The 18556-nt window shown below is 45.7% G+C and overlaps 1 protein-coding gene across 4 annotated transcripts in view; it reads right to left on the bottom strand.

Annotated features, from left to right (window-relative positions):
• Positions 1-636: 636 nt before the first annotated feature.
• The window catches only part of GTF3C1 (general transcription factor IIIC subunit 1), a 2559884-nt gene continuing 2541964 nt past the window's right edge, over positions 637-18556 (bottom strand). For all 4 annotated transcript variants that reach the window (XM_078662887.1, XM_078662886.1, XM_078662885.1 and 1 more), the window contains exon 37: positions 637-1046. In XM_078662887.1, coding sequence (XP_078519013.1) covers positions 822-1046 — 225 coding nt within the window. In that variant the 3' untranslated portion in view covers positions 637-821. The remainder of the gene's footprint in view (positions 1047-18556) is intronic.

Raw genomic sequence — 18556 nt, 5'->3', positions numbered from 1 at the left:
TAAAGCCTGAGATTCAGGGTCCGTGCACTTATGAGTAGTGAATATACAAAATATGCATTATATATGCAAATGTGAACAATAATGCCCTAGGAATGCTTATTTAGCACTGTCAATGGATAAAAAAAGAATTACAAGATCTAAGATGGCGGCTTGGGGAGTATTTGTACTGTGCATTCCGTTTTAAACCCCAAGGCTTTTAAGAGGATACGCAGAGTTTTGGATTGGTCGTTTGCTTCAGTCGGAACCAGTGCAGCGCTTCAAAAACCATAATAATAAGGACTTTGGACTATAATGTTCCAATAGAGTTGTTTGGATTCACTTTATGACTACCCTTATTTCAGTATCTAGACTGCAGAAAATGAAGTATTGAGAGTGCTTCCATGTGATATGTAAATGAGTGTTTAGTTTAACAACTGAGACAAAGTTAGTCATTTGTCTTTTGACTTGCAACTTTTCGGAAAACGCTCCAGTGACGTCCTTGTTCCCCTTTCCTATAGCACCTTCTTATCTGCCCAGTTAGTCCCTCTATACAGATAGGAAGGCTAGCTGCTCAGGAATGGATTTCTGTTTTAATCCTCTGGTGTTTTCGCGACAAATAAAAAGCACACACACATTAAGCAAATGGAAACTTGCCCAATCAATCTAAAAATATTTATTTTGCAAGAGTGGAGCCAATGGCAATTTGAAAATAAATTAGCAGACAATGTACTTAAAGCCAATGCTGAGCAAAATAAAAAACGTTACCATTTACAAAACCCCCCCACAAAGATTCTTTAGAATTCTCTGCTTTCAAGTTAAAAGGAGTTATATACAGTTACTTCTTAAACAGGGATGAGATTCAGCCATTTATTCCAGTTCAATTCTGATGGGAATACTCTGCCAAGTTTTATTGTACAATCAATTGTGGGCTCGTAAAAAAGTAGTGTGTTCTGGTGCAGTTTCGGGTTTTTAATTTCTTCTTCAATTATAGGCAAAGAGAAGAGGGATACCACTGCTGAAGACTTTTCAATGTAGCTTTTTGTGACACACCCAATAACTTCTAACCCCTGTAAAATATAAGCAGAGATTCAAACAGTATTTTATTTTTTCAGTATTCGATACAATGTTTCCAATAATAGAACAACACATTTTTGCACTAATAGAACACATGTTTGCACTGATAGAAATTACACATCACATACAAATATTATGCTTAAATAATATGATAATAATATGATAATTAATAATTAATTAAATAATTTTATCCCACAGTGCCTCTACCTAGTGAATAAATAAAACATACAAAAGTTCAAGTTAACGAAATTTCAATTAGCTTTAAAGTATCTAAAAGCAACATATTAAGCATTTAGTATGGTACCTACCACGAGTGTATGTGTGTTAAATTTTTTTGATGCGTATTCCATCTACCTGAAGACTAACACCTTGTCTTTAAGAAATGCTTGATGGCCTGTTTGTTTCCACATGATTAGCTCTATAATTTCAATCACAAAGATGTTTGGGTAATTGTTCTACCCAGAGAGAAGATACCTTACAAGTGAATGAGCACTATACAATTTCTGTTAAATGTAGAACTTGCCTTTCCTACCAAGAGGTGTTAGAGAAAGGGTGACTAGGCTCCACGGCAGAAATTAGGTCTCCTGAGTCTCTTTACATAGATGCCTCAACCACACATGCCCTCATTGATTTAGTGCATTGTGGTAGTGTTTAATCTTCATTCCCCTATTCTAGAGGTGGAAGGAGTGCCACATCAACTGCTGTGAGCTGCAGCAAGTTGCCAGGTTGCTTTTGTATATACCAAGACTACTCCTGCTGATTGACAATTCGTTCAAGGTGGACAATTTAACTGGCAAGGGATGCATCAATCATGAAGACATTTGTTCCTCTTACATCAGGTTTATCAATTACTTCATGACACTATAATCTCAGCTCCCATTTAATATATGTCATTTACAACTTGACTAGAAAATGAAGTCAACTGATCCACCAGGAGGTGGAAAGTCAGAGAGGAAGGTTGGATTTGCCACTGGTAAAGTGGAAGTAACAGGAGAACTGAATGATCTGCGCCCTCTGTCTGAAAGAAGATGCCCTCCTTCAATGTGTACAGTGGAGGTATAGCTAAAGAGTAAAAATTATTTGGTGAAATTCTGTGAGAAGACCAGGTCAACAGGATACAGGTGTCTTGCAGATGTTTCTCCATCGAACCCAAATTCTTCCCTTTCATTAGCAAATGATCTAGCTGTGAGAATATTTTGTATGCCTGATTTCAGGAAGGCAGGCACAGAAAAAAGGATCTTGTTGAAAAGTGCGGTGGTGATGAAAGGCAGAATTGGTAACAACTAAGCATTCAATCCACTATGAAGCAGTGGAGCTTCCAGAGACACTTCCTTGTTGGGAATATGTAATTAGGCACCCTGGAGATCCAAGCACTATAACCAGTCCTCCAGGTCCAAGGTCTGCAATATCAGAGACAAGCTGAACGTCTTTGTGAGAAGTTGGACGGATATGTGATGTCCACTATTCTAGTGGGCACCCTGTATCAGTCCAAACAACCCTTATGGTGATGGTTGTATAGTCAACCTTATAAAGTAAAGTAAAGTAAAGTCCACATTTGTAAAGCGCACAATCACCCGTAAGGGTCTCTAGGCGCTGGGGGCCGTCGGGAAGATTAAGCGAGCTATTGCCCAGAGTCACATGGTGCTGGGCTAACCTGTCGCCGGAGCCGGGGATCGAACCGTGGTCCCCAGATTCCAGCGTCAGTCGCCCTGGCCGCGGCGCCACACCACTATCCATGGACAAAGCAGTCTTAGGCTAAAACTTCAGAGAGCATGTGAAGCCAGCTGTTTTACCATATGTAACCCCCTTGAATACCAAATGAAAGGACACCACACAGGTTATATATAAAATATATATGTATTTATTAATAACACACCCCTCTGAACTCTTTATGAGGTCAGAGGCTAAAGCACATAACAAGTTACTCAATTATCATATAATAAGTTGCACAAAATACAGCCGAGCCCTAGGGGCGTTGCAAACCATATACTAAAATAGTGGTATAAGAACCACGTCACGAACAGAGAATAGGCCTAGGGCCTAGGGAATTGCTGGGGCTACGCTGAGCTAACGAGAGTAAGGAAGCAGGAGGCCCACGGGATGCGTGTGCAGTGTCTAAACACACACGCGAGTTACCATAGGGATACAATGGGAACGTAAGAGTCAGAAACTAATTGATTTAGGACACTTCCGGATGGACTAGGAGAAAGCTACTTAAAATTAGGACACTGGGATAGTGAATAGCCACAGGAGCACCGGAGTACTTGCGTTACCTCACGCACAGGAGCCGGGTGCATAGGTGTCAAATTGTGTCGGGTTTCGACGCTGAATCCTATGGAGACCTGTAAAAAGATGCTGCAGGCGACCAGGAGAGAAGTGTCCGGTTGGATCTAAGGGCGGATCGAGGATGAAGAGTACCTGAAAGCAGAGGGGACAGAGTCTGGGTCACTAGCCAGTGACCAGGAAGGAACTAGGCGAATTCGGGTGCGATCAGGTGAAGATGCGAAGCTTGTCTCTGCAGCCTCGTGGACCAGGAGGCGTCGACGACGACCAGGCGCTGGATACGGACTGTCCCACGAAGGATCTCGCTGTCGGCGGTGTCGGCTTCCGGATTGGAGTCAACAGGTCTTGGCAAATGCAACCCACACAGGAATCGAAGATGGGCTTCTGTTCAGACCAGCAAGGTCTGGGGGCTTCTCCTTTTCAGGGAAGCAGGAGCAAGCCTGGAGCAACCAGGCAGGCGGTGCAAATTCAAGGGTTTGTCGTCACAGAGGCCACTAGCCAACGGGCAAGTGACCGGACAGACGCGTCGAGCACAAAAGTACTAGCAGGCCCCACGCGACACTCGGTGAGTGTGGGGGGCTGTGCGTTGGTGCAAAAGGTGCTCGGGCTGGGGCTTCTCAATCCCCAATGCACAACTTCGAGGGTGCCTCGGAAGCTGCACAAGTAGCAAAGAGCAGATTTTCCAAGATGTCCGGTCCCACGTCTCTCGTCGCCTCCACGGGTCTCAGCTTTGCTGTGGCTGTGGATCGGGGTCAAAGAAGCCTGGAAGTCCAGGTCTTGTCGGGCTCTGTGCTCAGGCTCCGGCGGGAGCGTCGACAAAGCAAACCGCAGATCGCTTGATGGTGCCTGTTTGCACAGGGTGGTCACTCCTTGACCACAAGGGAGATTCTTCAGTCTTCTAGTTGCAGTAGAATGTCGAAGGTCCAGATTTTCGTTTCAAGTTTCAGTTCAGGACAAATCTAAAGTCTCTTGACTCAGCTCCTACCTTTATACTAATCAAAGGGGCTGGATTACCTGCTAGGTACCTCCTATGTGTGGGACCAGGGAAGGGGGTGGTTACATCCCTTTCCCTTTGTCCAGTTTCGCGCTGGGGCTGGAGTGCCTCAGCAACTGGTTTCACCCGGACTATGCATGGAGCACCTTGAGTGCCCCAGGCAGTGTCATTTCATTCAGCCCTCCCTTCCCCAATACACTAAGGCCTGTCTGGTGTGGTGCTAGCACCTCCCAAGGCAGGAAATCTATTGTCCAAGCCTCCCTCGCTGGAAGGACTCCCAGCAGCAGGAGGTCAGACTTGTGTATGTGGCAGCAGCATCCATTTTGTGATGCTGAGGCTCTGGTTAACTTTAACCGGGTTTAACAAGAACAACATGTCTTCTCCCTCTAGAAGGGTGGAATGCTACCCCCGTCGCCAGAACTGGCGAGGGGGTAGTATTCCAAAGCGTATGACACCTTACACGACATGTTTTGATACAGCCAAACCAAAGTTAGCAATAACCGCGAGGATTATAATGCACTTAAGAGTATATGGTATGGTTATATCATAGAACAGCTGTAAGGAGATGGTTCAGAAAGCTGCAGACAGGCTCAGCTCATGCTAGAGCCTCATCTCACATAAAACCATGCACTCTGCCTTCAGGATTGTTAAGGCCTGCCATAGGAGTGACTTATAGGTGCATATGTGTCTATATATAAGGTTAGGTATAGGAATACTATATCTAAGCAAGGGGTGATTACACGACCTTGCCCCAGCTGAGTGATCAGCCAGTTGTGTCAATTTGGATGGCCAGCCAGGGGTGGCATAATTCATGCTGCAGCCCCTGGTAGGCCTTGGATGCACGTATGCCCTGGGTACCTATGGTACACTATACAGGGGCTCACAAGGTGATCAAATATACAATTGGAGATGTACCTAAAGTACATAGAGTCCATTTTACAGTGAGAGCAGATAGCCTGGGGCCCTGATCAGCAGGATCCCAGGCCAACTAAGTCGAAAACCAGCTAAACACTAGGGGGTAACCATAGTCAGATATCCATCCTCCTACAGTCTTGAATGTTTCCAGTTTGAGAAATGTATTAAAAGATCTCAGATTCCAGTTTGGTTGCAAGTCCCCATCCTTCAAGGGCAGCATAAAATATCTGACACAACATCCTTTTTTAATGTGCTTGCTAAGCATGGGAATAGCTCCTTTCAACACAAGATATCTCACTTGTTGTTGAAAATGCCAGAATGAGGGCTGAAGGAGAGGGTCAGATGTGAGCCTTTAAGAATGTCAGGAAATATCCCTCTCTGAGGGACTGGAGGAGCTGCCAGTCACAAGCATGGTAAAATGGATAAACCATTGTCTCTTACAGTTGACATTGTACAGATAAACTATGGATACCAATGGTTTAAACATGAAAAGGTGTCAGTGTTCACAGCCTATTTCCTCTCAGCTTTGCTAAATTATTGTCAATGTGTTCCCCACTGCTAATGAGCGTGAGAAAAACAAAAGAATTGTGGTGTGCAAGCATAAAGTTCACTGTAGAAGTGGTTGGACCCTCATCTGACTATGTCATCATAGTATTGTGGCTGCTGAGACTGCAGCAACAATCCCTAATGCTTAAAATAACTAGTCACTAGCCGCTGGTAACGCTATTTCTGGTGGATACTCTAATTGTTGATTCCTCATCTTTAGAATATTCCCCAGGAATCGGACTGGATCCCGAAGTTTTCACAGCATTGCTCTTGCGTGCCACCTGGAGGTGCTGCGCAACACCGTGCAGGCCTTGTTTCACCCCAGAAGTGAGAGACTGAAGTTGCATATAAGGTCCACCCCTCTGCACCAATGTCAGTTTCTTGAGTAGACTCTTTCCTCACCATTAGATGTGAAGCACAAAACAATTGTTGGTACTGTAGGAGAGTAGGGTCTGCTTCCTATGGTTACCACCACATTTTGCTGTGCTGCACTGGTTTTTCGACTTTAGCATGGCTGTGGTCCTGCTAATTAGACCCACAGCCTAGCTGTACTCTCTCTAAATTGATACCATGCACTTTTTATTTGCTTACCAGATTGGTTACTGGGTCACCCTTGTGAGCATCTGTATAGTGTACCATAGGTACCCAGGGCATAGGTGCATCCAAGGCCTACCAGGGGCTGCACCATGTATTATGCCAACCCTGGTTAGCCTTCCAAACTGACACCACAGGTAGGTCTGCCCTTGCAGCTGGGGAAGGTGGTGTAATCATCCCTTACTTAGATATTGTATACCTATACCCATATATATATATATATATATAGACACATAGTAACCTATAAGTCACCCCTATGGCAGGCCTTAACAATCCTGGAGGCAGAGTGCTTGGTTTTGTGTGAGAGGGTGCCCTAGCATGAGCTGAGCCCCTCTGCAGCTTTCGGAACCATCTCCTTATAGCTGTTCTATGATATAATTAAACGAAAAGGGGTGACCCTGTGTCCCTCAGAACCTGGGTAAGTACGTAAATTAAACAAAAGGTGGTTCTGTCGGGTTTTAGCGAACAACAGCGTTGGTGACAGCTATAAATGCAGTTTAGGTTCAAAGCCTCTGAAACAAAAACAACAAGCTTAATGAATAAAGCATGCAGGCATCGATTGTTTCAACGTACTTTATAAATAAGACATGGGTAAACCAAAATTGCATTAATCAAATGTTTATCCCAAAATTACTTCATTCATTAGTACATAAAGTATCTTAATACGGACTGTCAATAACAATACAGAATGAGGAAAGTGACACAAATACAAAGAATTCAGGTAGTGAATATTATATACAGTGCAGACATACATATATGTACTGGTGGTGAAATAAAATACAAAATAGGCTAGAAACTTGTTACACAAACAAGAAGTTCTATCTATCAAAGTATAGAGTCTTGTCGATGCTGGACCTAATATAAAGCGTCGAAGTTTCGACCCTGAAGTGCCCCAGTTGGAGGTCACGGCGGGTCTTTCTGAAGACAGGCGGAGGGGATGACAGTCTGAAAATAAATTAAGCAATGTGTCAAAGAGGCGCTAGATGCAGCATGATAAATGGATGCATCTGTAGGGTTATCAATACTCACCCTACTGAAGGCCGGTTACTTAGCCAGGACGGGATGGGAGTGGCACAATGGCCTAAAATCTGTGGAACAGGAGCAGTCCCAGATTAATTACTTCAAGTGTTTGAGCGTGCCCATTGCCTGAATGGCGAGTGTGAGTACACCGTTCCGTGAAATCCAGGGATTTTTATACCGTGTGTGGGTGCCTGTTCCCTGAATGGTACAGTTCAGTGATCTGGAGTTAAAATTCAAGTTTAAGTACGTGCCGTCGAGTGACTCGGTGAGGCAGGGTTGAAAGATAATTAATATACGAGCAATCGACTGACTCAGGCAGGGGGGGGGGTTGAAAAACTGGCGTGCGTTTAGTTGTGGCCGGTGCAGATGGCAACTCGGCTAGAGGTCGTGCATGACCATAAAGTGACTAGAGAAAACGTCCAGGTGTCATACAGTGATCTATAGTAATATCGAAATGAGCTTAAAAAGTGATCGTGGTGGATCCGTTTTAAGAAACGAAACGTGAGCCGAGACGATTGCTGTCGTGACACGAAAAAGTTAGTGCCGTGCATCAAGGGCTGTGAAGGCGTCTCGCTAATCTTACCTTGTCGTATTCAAACGAATCCGTTAGACAGCTAGGAGGGCAAGCGTCCCATCCTAGACCTACTCTGAGTTAGGCAGGGGCCGGAAATGAGAAACCCGGTTAAATCTGGAAACCGACGTGGCCGCGAGGACGCGTGCACGTCGATGGAGACGCCAGTGGGTTGCTAGGTAACAGCTTCCTGCATTGTAACTCGCAGGTTGCGTGAGTGCGTCATCGAGTGACGGACAGGAGTGCTTGTGAAAGGTGATCGTCATGTGGAAGGATTAAAATAATTAAAAGATCACCAGGGAATGCCGGGCAACTAGTGACCTCATGGCATACTTTCAGATTTTGACACGGTAACAAGGTTACGTTTTGAAATGGGAACCCGATTAAACCAGATTTCAGACCAGACGCCTTCACAGCCCTTGATGCACGGCACTAACTTTTTCGTGTCACGACAGCAATCGTCTCGGTTCACGTTTCGTTTCTTAAAACGGATCCACCACGATCACTTTTTAAGCTCATTTCGATATTACTATAGATCACTGTATGACACCTGGACGTTTTCTCTAGTCACTTTATGGTTATGCACGACCTCTAGCCGAGTTTCCATCTGCACCGGCCACAACTAAACGCACGCCAGTTTTTCACCCCCCCCCCTGCCTGAGTCAGTCGATTGCTCGTATATTAATTATCTTTCAACCCTGCCTCACCGAGTCACTTGACGGCACGTACTTAAACTTGAATTTTAACTCCAGATCACTGAACTGTACCATTCAGGGAACAGGCACCCACACACGGTATACAAATCCCTGGATTTCACGGAACAGTGTACTCACACTCGCCATTCAGGCAATGGGCACGCTCAAACACTTGAAGTAATTAATCTGGGACTGCTCCTGTTCCACAGATTTGAGGCCATTGTGCCACTCCCATCCCGTCCTGGCTAAGTAACCGGCCTTCAGTAGGGTGAGTATTGATAACCCTACAAATGCATCCATTTATCATGCTGCATCTAGCACCTCTGACACATTGCTTAATTTATTTTCAGACTGTCATCCCCTCCGCCTGTCTTGAGAAAGACCCGCCGTGACCTCCAACTGGGGCACTTCAGGGTCGAAACGTGACGCTTTAGATTAGGTCCAGCATCGACAAGACTCTATACTTTGATAGATAGAACTTCTTGTTTGTGTAACAAGTTTCTGGCCTATTTTGTATTTGATTTCACCACCAGTACATATATGTATGTCTGCACTGTATATAATATTCACTACCTGAATTCTTTGTATTTGTGTCACTTTCCTCATTCTGTATTGTTATTGACAGTCCGTATTAAGATACTTTATGTACTAATGAATGAAGTAATTTTGGGATAAACATTTGATTAATGCAATTTTGGTTTACCCATGTCTTATTTATTAAGTACGTTGAAACAATCGATGCCTGCATGCTTTATTCATTAAGCTTGTTGTTTTTGTGTCAGAGGCTTTGAACCTAAACTGCATTTATAGCTGTGTCACCAACGCTGTTGTTCGCTAAAACCCGACAGAACCACCTTTTGTTTAATTTATGTTCTATGATATAGCCTTAAGTGCTTTATAATCCTCGCGGTTAATGCTAACTTTGGTTTGGCTTTATCAAAACATGTTGTGTAAGGTGTCATACACTTTGGAATACTACCCCCACACCAGTCCTGGTGGCGAGGGTAGCATTCCACCCTTCTAGAGGGAGAAGACATGTAGTTACTGGTAAACCTAGTTAAAGGTAAACAGAGCCCCAGCATCACAAAATGGATGCTGCTGTCCCAGACACGAGTCTGCCCTCCTGCTGCTGGATGAAACTCTGGCAGGGGAGGCCTGGACAATAGGTTTCCTGCACCTCCCCAGACAGGCTTTAGTGTATTGGGGAGGGGGGGTTGCATTCAGTGAATGCTTTTCAGGCACTGCCTGGGGCCCACAAGGTGCTCCATGCATTTCCCAGTTCAAACCGGTTGCTGGGGCACTCAGCCCCAGCTCTGGCGCGAAACTGGACAAAGGGAAAGGGGTGTAACCACCCTCTCCCCAGGTCCACCCATAGGAGGGACCTTAGAGTTAGTCCAACCCCTAAACTTACTATAAGTATAGAACCCCAGTCCCTAGGACTTTAGATTACCCTGGACGAAACTCTGCAACATATATCTTGGACCTGCGACATTCCATATCGACTGGAAGACGGAAGAAATCTCCCTTGTGGTCAAGGAGTGACCACCCTGTTCAAACAGGCACCAACTGCATCTTTGCCGGTCTGCATTTTCGAGGCTCCCGCCGGATCCCGAAGAATCTGTGACACAAGACACAGACTTCCAGACATCTCTGAAGCTGACCCGAGCTCCCAGCAAAGCTGAGACCCGTAGCTGACACGAGAGACGTGGGACTGGAACTCCTGGACATCCTACATTTTGCAAACTGCACCTACTTCCCGAGGTATCCCGAAGTTGTGCATTGGGGTGCTTGAAGCCCCAGTCCCGAGCACCTTTTGCACCGAAGCTCAGAGGCCCACACTCCACGAGTGTCCCGTGGGCCCACTTTGTGCATTTGAGCTCGACGCGTCTTCGCGGTTCCTAGTCCGTTGGCTAGTGAGCCCCAAGAAGACAATCCTTTGATTTAACTTGCTTTCTTGGTTGCTCCAGGCTTGCTCCAACTTCTCTGCAAAGGAGAAGTTCCTCAGACCTTGCTGGTCTGCACCGAAGCCAATCTCGACATCTTGTGTGGATTGCGTTTGCCAAGGCTTGTTGGGTCCAATCCGGATACCGACACCGCAGTCAACTAGATCCTTCGTGGGACAGCTCGAATCCAGCTCCTGGTCGTCGTCGACGCCTCCTGGACCTCATGGCTGAAGAGACAGACTTCACCTTTTCACCTGAAATCACCGACATTGGCTGGCAGCTTCCCATCGACATCCTGGTCACTGGCAAGTGACCCAGACTCTGTCCCTTCTGCTTTCAGGTTCTTCAGATCTCCGATCCACCCTTGGATCCACCCGGACACCTTTCCTCTGGTCGCCTGCAGCACTTCTTTGCAGATCTCCATTGAAATTGACGACGAAACCCGACACCAAAAGACACCTATGCACCCGGCTTCCGTGGGTGAGGTAACACGAGTACTCTGGTAGTCTCGAGGGTATTGGCCGTCTAAGTCTAAAAGGGTTCCATCGTAGTTATTCTAGAAGTGTCCTTAAATTGTAAATTTGTAACTTGTTCGTTTCCCATAGAAAGTCAATGGTAACACGCAGCTGTGTTTAGACACCGCACGCAACTCCCGTGGGCCTCCTGCATCCTAACCTTTGGTTTTTCTGAGTAGCCGAAGCAATTTCACAGGCCCTAGGCCTGCTTTCGATCCCAGACATGGTTCTTATACCACTATTTTAGTATATGGTTTGTGAGACCCCTAGGGAAAAAACGTATACTGTGCAACTTATCGTATGCTAATTGAATTCCTTGTAATGTACTTTTACCTCTGACCTCATAAAGAGTGCAGAGGGGTTGTGTTTATATTAAATACATATATATTTGATATATACCTTGTGTGGTGTGCTTTCATTTGGTACTCAAGAGATTATAAATGGTAAAACAACTAGCTTAACTCGCCTCCTGAAGTCTTAGCCTGCAGACTGCTCGCCATTGCTACCACTAGGATAGCTTTCTATAAGGTTGACTTTACAACCATCATCAATAAGGGTTAATTAGACTGGTGCAAGGTGTCTCACTAGAATAGTGGACATCATATACCAGGCCAACTTCTCACAGGTACCAGTGTGCCGATCTCTAATTTGGGACCGTGTTCAGATGGTAAAATGAGGCTATTCCACAGAACGGGGAGGTGGGAGGGCAGTGAGGAATCTGCAGTTTGATAGAGTATCCACCAGAAAGATTGTTACCAAAGATAAGTAACTGGCTCCTCCGATGGATACTACCAACTGCAAATTCTGCTTGTTTAGAATAGTTACCATACCAATAACTCCAAAAGGTGGAGGGTCTGTAGAGAGGACTCAGACCACATTGTCCTGCAAAACCGAATGTGCAAAATGCACTTCCCATCGGACCTTGCTGTCAAGGCAACAGTGCTTCGCTAACACACGTCACAGCCTCGTAGATGTCAAGAACAGGCATTCCACATGTTGACGTAGTGGTAGCAGCCTTCGCCCAGGTGGAAAGAGCCCTCAGACCTTCTGGGGAATGCTTCTTGGCCAATATGTAGCAGATCCGGACGCAGGTAACCCTCTACCTCGAAAGAATCCTTTTCTGCACCACCTTACCTTTCTTAGCCTTAGAGAGCCCCACAAAAAGCTGACTGTTCAAACAATGGTCTTTGGTGTGATCAAATATGAAAGCTCCAGGCTCTTTTGGCATCAAAGGGTGAAGCAGAGTCAAGAACGCTGGAAGGGAGATGGATTGTTCAACGTAAAAAGGAATTGACTTTTGGCAAAAAGTTCACCTTGGTCCTCACCACCAGTTTGTCTAGAAAAATGTGGTTAGGGTCGAGAGAGCCTGAAGCTCACTCATGCGTTAAGTTGAAGTAATTGTGATTAGAAAAATGGGTTTCAGAGTCAGAGGTTGAAGTGACTTGCTCTACCTTGGCTTCAAGGGAGTACACATTAGGAAAGCTGGGACCAAACTTGGATTCCACTAAGGCATCACAAAGAATTGGGGGGGGGGGGAACATATCAGTCAACCCTATTATGACCCTCATCACAACGGTGATTTAAACAAAGACAGGTGATATGGTAAATGCAAAAAAGGCTGAAATGGCCAACAAATTTCCTTTAATGGTGTCCACCTTAAGTCCTTGCTGGGCCTGAGATAACACAAATGGTAGAGCAAACAGTTTGGCTTGAAATTGGTCTATATTGTGGACTCCACACCAGACTACAAATTTGTTCCAGCACCCATTGTAGATGGACTTGTAGAGGGATGCCAGGTAGCAAAGATGAAATCCACAACTTCAAGTGTTAGATCGAACGTAGTTAACTGCGGATGCCTAATTTCCACACATGGAGGCCAGATGTTAATGCCAGAAGTACCGGTTACTGCACTCTCCTGGCCCCATCAGGAGCCATTAGGGTGACTTGGACCTGGTAATTCCTGAACTTCTATAGAACGCAGGGCAGGAGAGGCAGAAGCGGTGGCAGAAGAGGGTACAGAAGTCTATAGCTCCACTCGAGCCTGAATGTGTCTGCCAGAGTGTGAGTGTTCTTGGAAACTCCAATGTGCAGTACTTTTGACACTGTATGTTCTCACAGGTGGCAAAAAGATCCAGGAAGGGATTTCCTCCCTGTCAGAAAATGTAATGCACCATCTAGGGTTGCAAGCCAATTCATGATCTGCCGGGCATGCCCAATCCCACACAGCCCGGCTTGTTGCAGTACATGGCGGTAGTGCTGTATGAGAAACTGCACCGGACTTCCTTTGATGGATGGCAAGAAGACCTTCAATGATAGACAGATGTCACCATGTCCAGAAGGGCTCCTATATAAGAAAGCCTGTGTGGAGGAGTCAAGTGTGACACCGGCTTGTTGATCGAGAAACCCCAAAGATGTCATAAAGAGGTGATCAATGAGTGACAGTGGTGAGAACTCCTTCAAAACCTAGTCGTCCGGGTACGGGAAAACTGGAATCTCCAAACTCAAAAGAAATGTGGCAAACACCACCATCACTTTTATGAACACCTGAGGAGCATTTGTAAGGCCAAAGGGGAGCCTGAATGCTGAAAATGATCTTGGTTGACCTTGAAACACAGGTGACATCTGTTGGACTGGAGGACAGGCACAATAAAGTATGTGTCCTACAGAACCAGGGGAGACAAACATTTGGGCCAGAGTGAACATTTTGAATTTGTCCTTCTGAAGGAAAGCTTCAGAGGGTGAAATCTAAAATAGGAAGATGGACTTTATCCTTCTTTGGCACAAGAAAACAGCAGGAGTAATATCCCATCCCTACTTCTGAGGCATGCACTTTCTCAATTGCTCCTTTTGCCAGTAGAGCCTGTACCTCTTGCAGCAAGATGGAAAAGTGCTCCTCTGGAAGCCACTCTGATGTGGGTCAAAGTTGAGGTGGGTCAACAAGGAAAGGCATAACCCTGCTGGCCAATCTGGAGGACCTATCTGTTGGATGTGATGACCTGCCATCTAGAAAGAATAGGTCTGAACCTGCCCTCCATAGAATGACTGTGTGCCGCTACTGCAAACTAAAGATGCTTGAAAACTAAAGATGCTTGAAGACAAATGCTAGAGCAGTGGCCTGAGTGGATGAAGTGGTGCCCCTAGTGACCTTCATGATGTCTGCTCGATCACCATCCCTGGCCATAAAATACTGTGGAGACTGCTGTGACGGTGGTGTGGGGCCTGGTAGGACTCATACACCAGGCTTCAGGATTAGTCTCAAACGGTCAAAACCTCTGAGGAAACTGTAAGGCTGGGGGAAGGGAGTGGCCCAAGGAACACTATGTGGCTTTATTTCTTCAAGGTGTAGAACCTGTGAATAAATACACTGTCACACTCCAAAGTGTAGAAATGGGTTGATTATAATTATTTACTGTACGTACACTCACTTTCAAGAAAGCACCATCTACGACAGCGTTCGTGTAACTGGATTTCATACTAGATATGGATCACCTTTAAGGACATATACCCCTGATGAAGGGCAAGTTCAAAAATGCATTGGGATTCTCAGTAAATGCATAAAGATGAACAATGGTAGTGTGATTGACTAACAGTACAAATTTGAAGATTTTAATTGAAATAAACGAAGTTTGGTAACCGACATTATTGACTACGTCATTACTACTAACCCAAGAGGATATAAAGAGAAAACATATCATTTGAATTTCACATTTGGAGTGCTAAGTGGGGACATTATTCCCTTCAGGAAAGCGCAGCTGCTATTCATCTTATTTCTTCAAAGCATTGAGGGCAGAATCGGCCTTTTCGCCAAAAAGGTGGGGACACATGAAAAAGACATCTATTTCAGACACCTACACCTTTCCAGAATAGCAATGGGTACCACACTAGTGTCCATCACATGCCCCAAGCAGTCAATAGCATCTAGACCAGCCCTTTTCACATATTGTGTTGCATCCCAGAAGTTCTGATTGGTTTGAGCCAAGGAGGCCTGAAACTCCTTTGGGACCTCCGGCAAAATCTCACCTGCCATGACCCAGAGGGCATGAATAGAGCACTCCAAGAAGCATATTGCATCGACAAGCTGGTGGAAGAGAACATTCACTGTCCAAACGCCTCATTCCTTTTCTACTCCCTGTCAGAAGGGGTTATGTATCGTTGACTTTACTGGTGGAAGATTGGACAACCAAGCTCTGCGGAGCCTGGTACTGCATAGGAAAGTCTGGATCCCAGGCGCTGGCAAGTGGCGCCTAGCACCTAGCCACCTTCCTGTTCACCGATGGTAAAGAGCAAGGCTTCATCCAACTGCTCATAAGGGTATCAGTCCTGGCTCATTAAATGGAAGAAAGGTCTCCAATGGGACAGGCCTGGGAGCAAAACCTCAGTAAGGACATTTGACTAATTTTCAACTGAAGGCATCTGTAAGTCCAAGATTTCTGCTGCACATTTAATCACCATTGCAAATTAAGCACTCTCCTCCACTGGGAGTCCAAGGGGTGAAACCAACCCGGTGTCAAGGGAGGTATCCAGTCCACTGGCCTTCTGCAAGTGCATGTATGTATAATCATCATAATAGTGGGGATAAATCATCCCTGTCGTTATTATCAAGTTAATTAAAATCGAAGCCAAAAAAATTATGAAGCCTCTAGTCTAAAGAAAGCCTTGCGAAAAGAGGAAGTTTTGTCTGAATCAAGCATATGGGCACTGGGTACACTGGAGTATATTCTAAGTGTGACCATGGTCGGAGTCACAGTGGATTTGGTTTTAGGCTGAACACCAGAGTAAGCACAGGCTCGACCTCCAGGGTCATCAAGACTGGTGTTGTTGAAGAAAGGACTAGCTCAGATCTAGAAGCCAGAATAGAAGACTGCACTGGATTTGGTGAAGAACCCAAAGAAGGCTCTAGGAGCACAGATGTCATTGAGCGTGGAACCACCAATGGTAACACGACTTTAGGCCAGAGTGTATTGAAGGGGCCCAAAGGGGCAACAAAAAAAAGCATGAAGAGTGCCAAATCTTAGCAGCATGGCCTACTTAAAAGCTACGATCTAATGCATTGTCACAAATGGCCCAGAAAAGATGGGATGCAACACAACCAATTTACAGATTTGCTCCACAACCAGGGATTGGGAGCAAGATTGGTTGGCACCTTGACACCCAACCAACCAACTATTTTTTTGGACAGACAGTGATGGGATGGGGCTGAGTCAGCTTTGACTTCTTTTGCTTCTGCTTAGATTTAAACTTTTACCAACTAGACAACCTTGATTGTGAAGAGGACCGCTCACAAGAGCAGTCTCGAGAGCTGGAACGAGACTGTGCCCTAAACCTGGAGTAGGACTTACGTGAGGTCTGTGTCTTCTTTCGATGTTTGAAGAGATACAGCTTCACTTCATGGCCACTGATCGCCTTCTGGTACATGAGAGCACATTCTCCACACAACTTGGAGTCATACCCTCAGCCCAAATACCAGAGGCACACTTGGTGCGGGTCCATCATGGTCATCTCCCTCCCACAGTGAAAGCACATTTTGAACTTTGTAGTCTTCGATGGGGTCATTGTTCCATAGCACAATAAAAAAGATTTTGGAATGAATTTGTCAACCGATGAGAAGGGAGCGGAGCTCCAGGTGTACGACTGAAGTCGAGGAAAGAAAGGAACAGAAGTCGGGGCTCAATAGTGGTGCTGATATGCAGCTCCTCTCCACTTCCACAGCAGATTGAGGCGTACATTGATTCTCGCGGCGGCACTCAGCACAATGCAGGAACACTGTGTGAAAATTTCATATCCAGTCTGGAATCTATAGTAAAAAGTATCCATCTGAATTGGGTCTCTTAAAAACAAAACATTGCCAATTACTGTGGAATGGCCTGTCTTCTGCCTAAATATTAGTAAACGTTTTTTGTTCAACTTGTCCTCCTCACAAGGTGCTTACAAAAGAATCCCCCAATAAAGTAGGAGAGTCCAATAGAGGGTCTTAGTTACATTAGTAGTTACTTTGGTAAATGAAAACACAAGGGAAAGCCTTGGCATACCAGTATCACTTCAAAATGAGATCCTGTATAAGTCTTCAAGACACAAATATGAAGTACTCCGTAAAAAATTCAACAATTCTAATTGTCATTCCATTAAAAATGTCTCTGTAGGAAGGTGGAATCTGACTGATGGTTACCCCCACTTTTGTTCCTGGTGTTTTGCTGGTTTTTGACTAGTCTAACTGGGATCCTGCTAATCAGGACCCCAGTTTATCTGCTTTCTCCCTAAAGCACAAGTTACTACTTGTGTAACGATATATCTGTAAGAGACATTAGTTAGTGATAGATTCCTTACCTTAGAATATCCCCAGGCGTCGGACTGGATACGGAAATTTTTGCGTAGCAGTACCCTTGCACGTCGGTAGGCGTCGTCTGCGGCTCCGCGTCCGTCGTTGGCATCGTGGGCGCCGTGATGACATTGTCGGAGTACTTAGACGCCGCCTCAGAGTGCTGACGTCAGTTCTTAGACACAGCTTTTCCGCGCCAGAAACGCAGAGCTATGCTAAAAACCAACACTGGTGCCTTGAAACTAGGGCCCTGAAAGGGGATGACCTTAACTCTAGATATCGGTTCGCAGAACGGGGAGGATGGGTGGGTCGGTAAGGAATCTATCACTAACTAATGTCTCTTACAGATATATCGTTACACAAGTAGTAACTTGTGCATCTGAAAGAGACACGTTAGTGATAGATTCCTTACCTTATAATAGATACCCCAGCAATACCAACCCCGGTGGTGGGTCTGCGAACCAATAATCACACCAGAAAGTCCTGGAGGACGGAACGGCCAAAGAAGCCATCCCTCCGGACTTGGCTGTCCAGGCAATAGTGTCTTGCAAACTTGTGCAGCGAGGCCCACGTAGCCGCCTGGCAAATGTCCTGCAAGGGCACTCCTCGGCCCAGGGCAGTTGTTGTCGCCGTGGCTCGAGTGGAATGAGCCCTCAGCCCAACAGGGGGTTCCTTCTTAGCCAAGGAGTAACACGGCTGAATACACAAGATGATCCACCGCGAGATGGTCCGCTTGTGCACCGCTTTCCCCTTCTTAGCGCCCACGTAACCAACAAAGAGTTGGTCATCCACCCGGAACTGGCATGTGCGATCCAGATAGAACGAGAGCGCACGTTTTGGGTCCAGACGGTGGAGCCTCACTTCCTCCCTTGAGGGATGCGGAGGCGGAAAGAAGGTGGACAAGGTGATGGATTGCCCAATGTGGAAGGCTGTGACTACCTTGGGCAGGAAAGAGGGCCTTGTCCGCAACACAACCTTGTCCGGATGGACCGAAAGGAAAGGGGGTTTACAGGATAGAGCCTGGAGCTCACTCACTCTCCTGGCAAAGGTGATGGCTACCAGGAAGGCAGTCTTCAAAGTAAGAAGACGAAGAGGACAGTTGTGAAGTGGC

Source organism: Lissotriton helveticus, chromosome 10 (assembly GCF_964261635.1).
Source record: "Lissotriton helveticus chromosome 10, aLisHel1.1, whole genome shotgun sequence".
Classification (NCBI taxonomy): domain Eukaryota; kingdom Metazoa; phylum Chordata; class Amphibia; order Caudata; family Salamandridae; genus Lissotriton; species Lissotriton helveticus.
The sequence above is the reverse complement of the archived record's forward strand: the minus strand, read 5'-3'. Positions and strand labels throughout refer to the sequence as shown.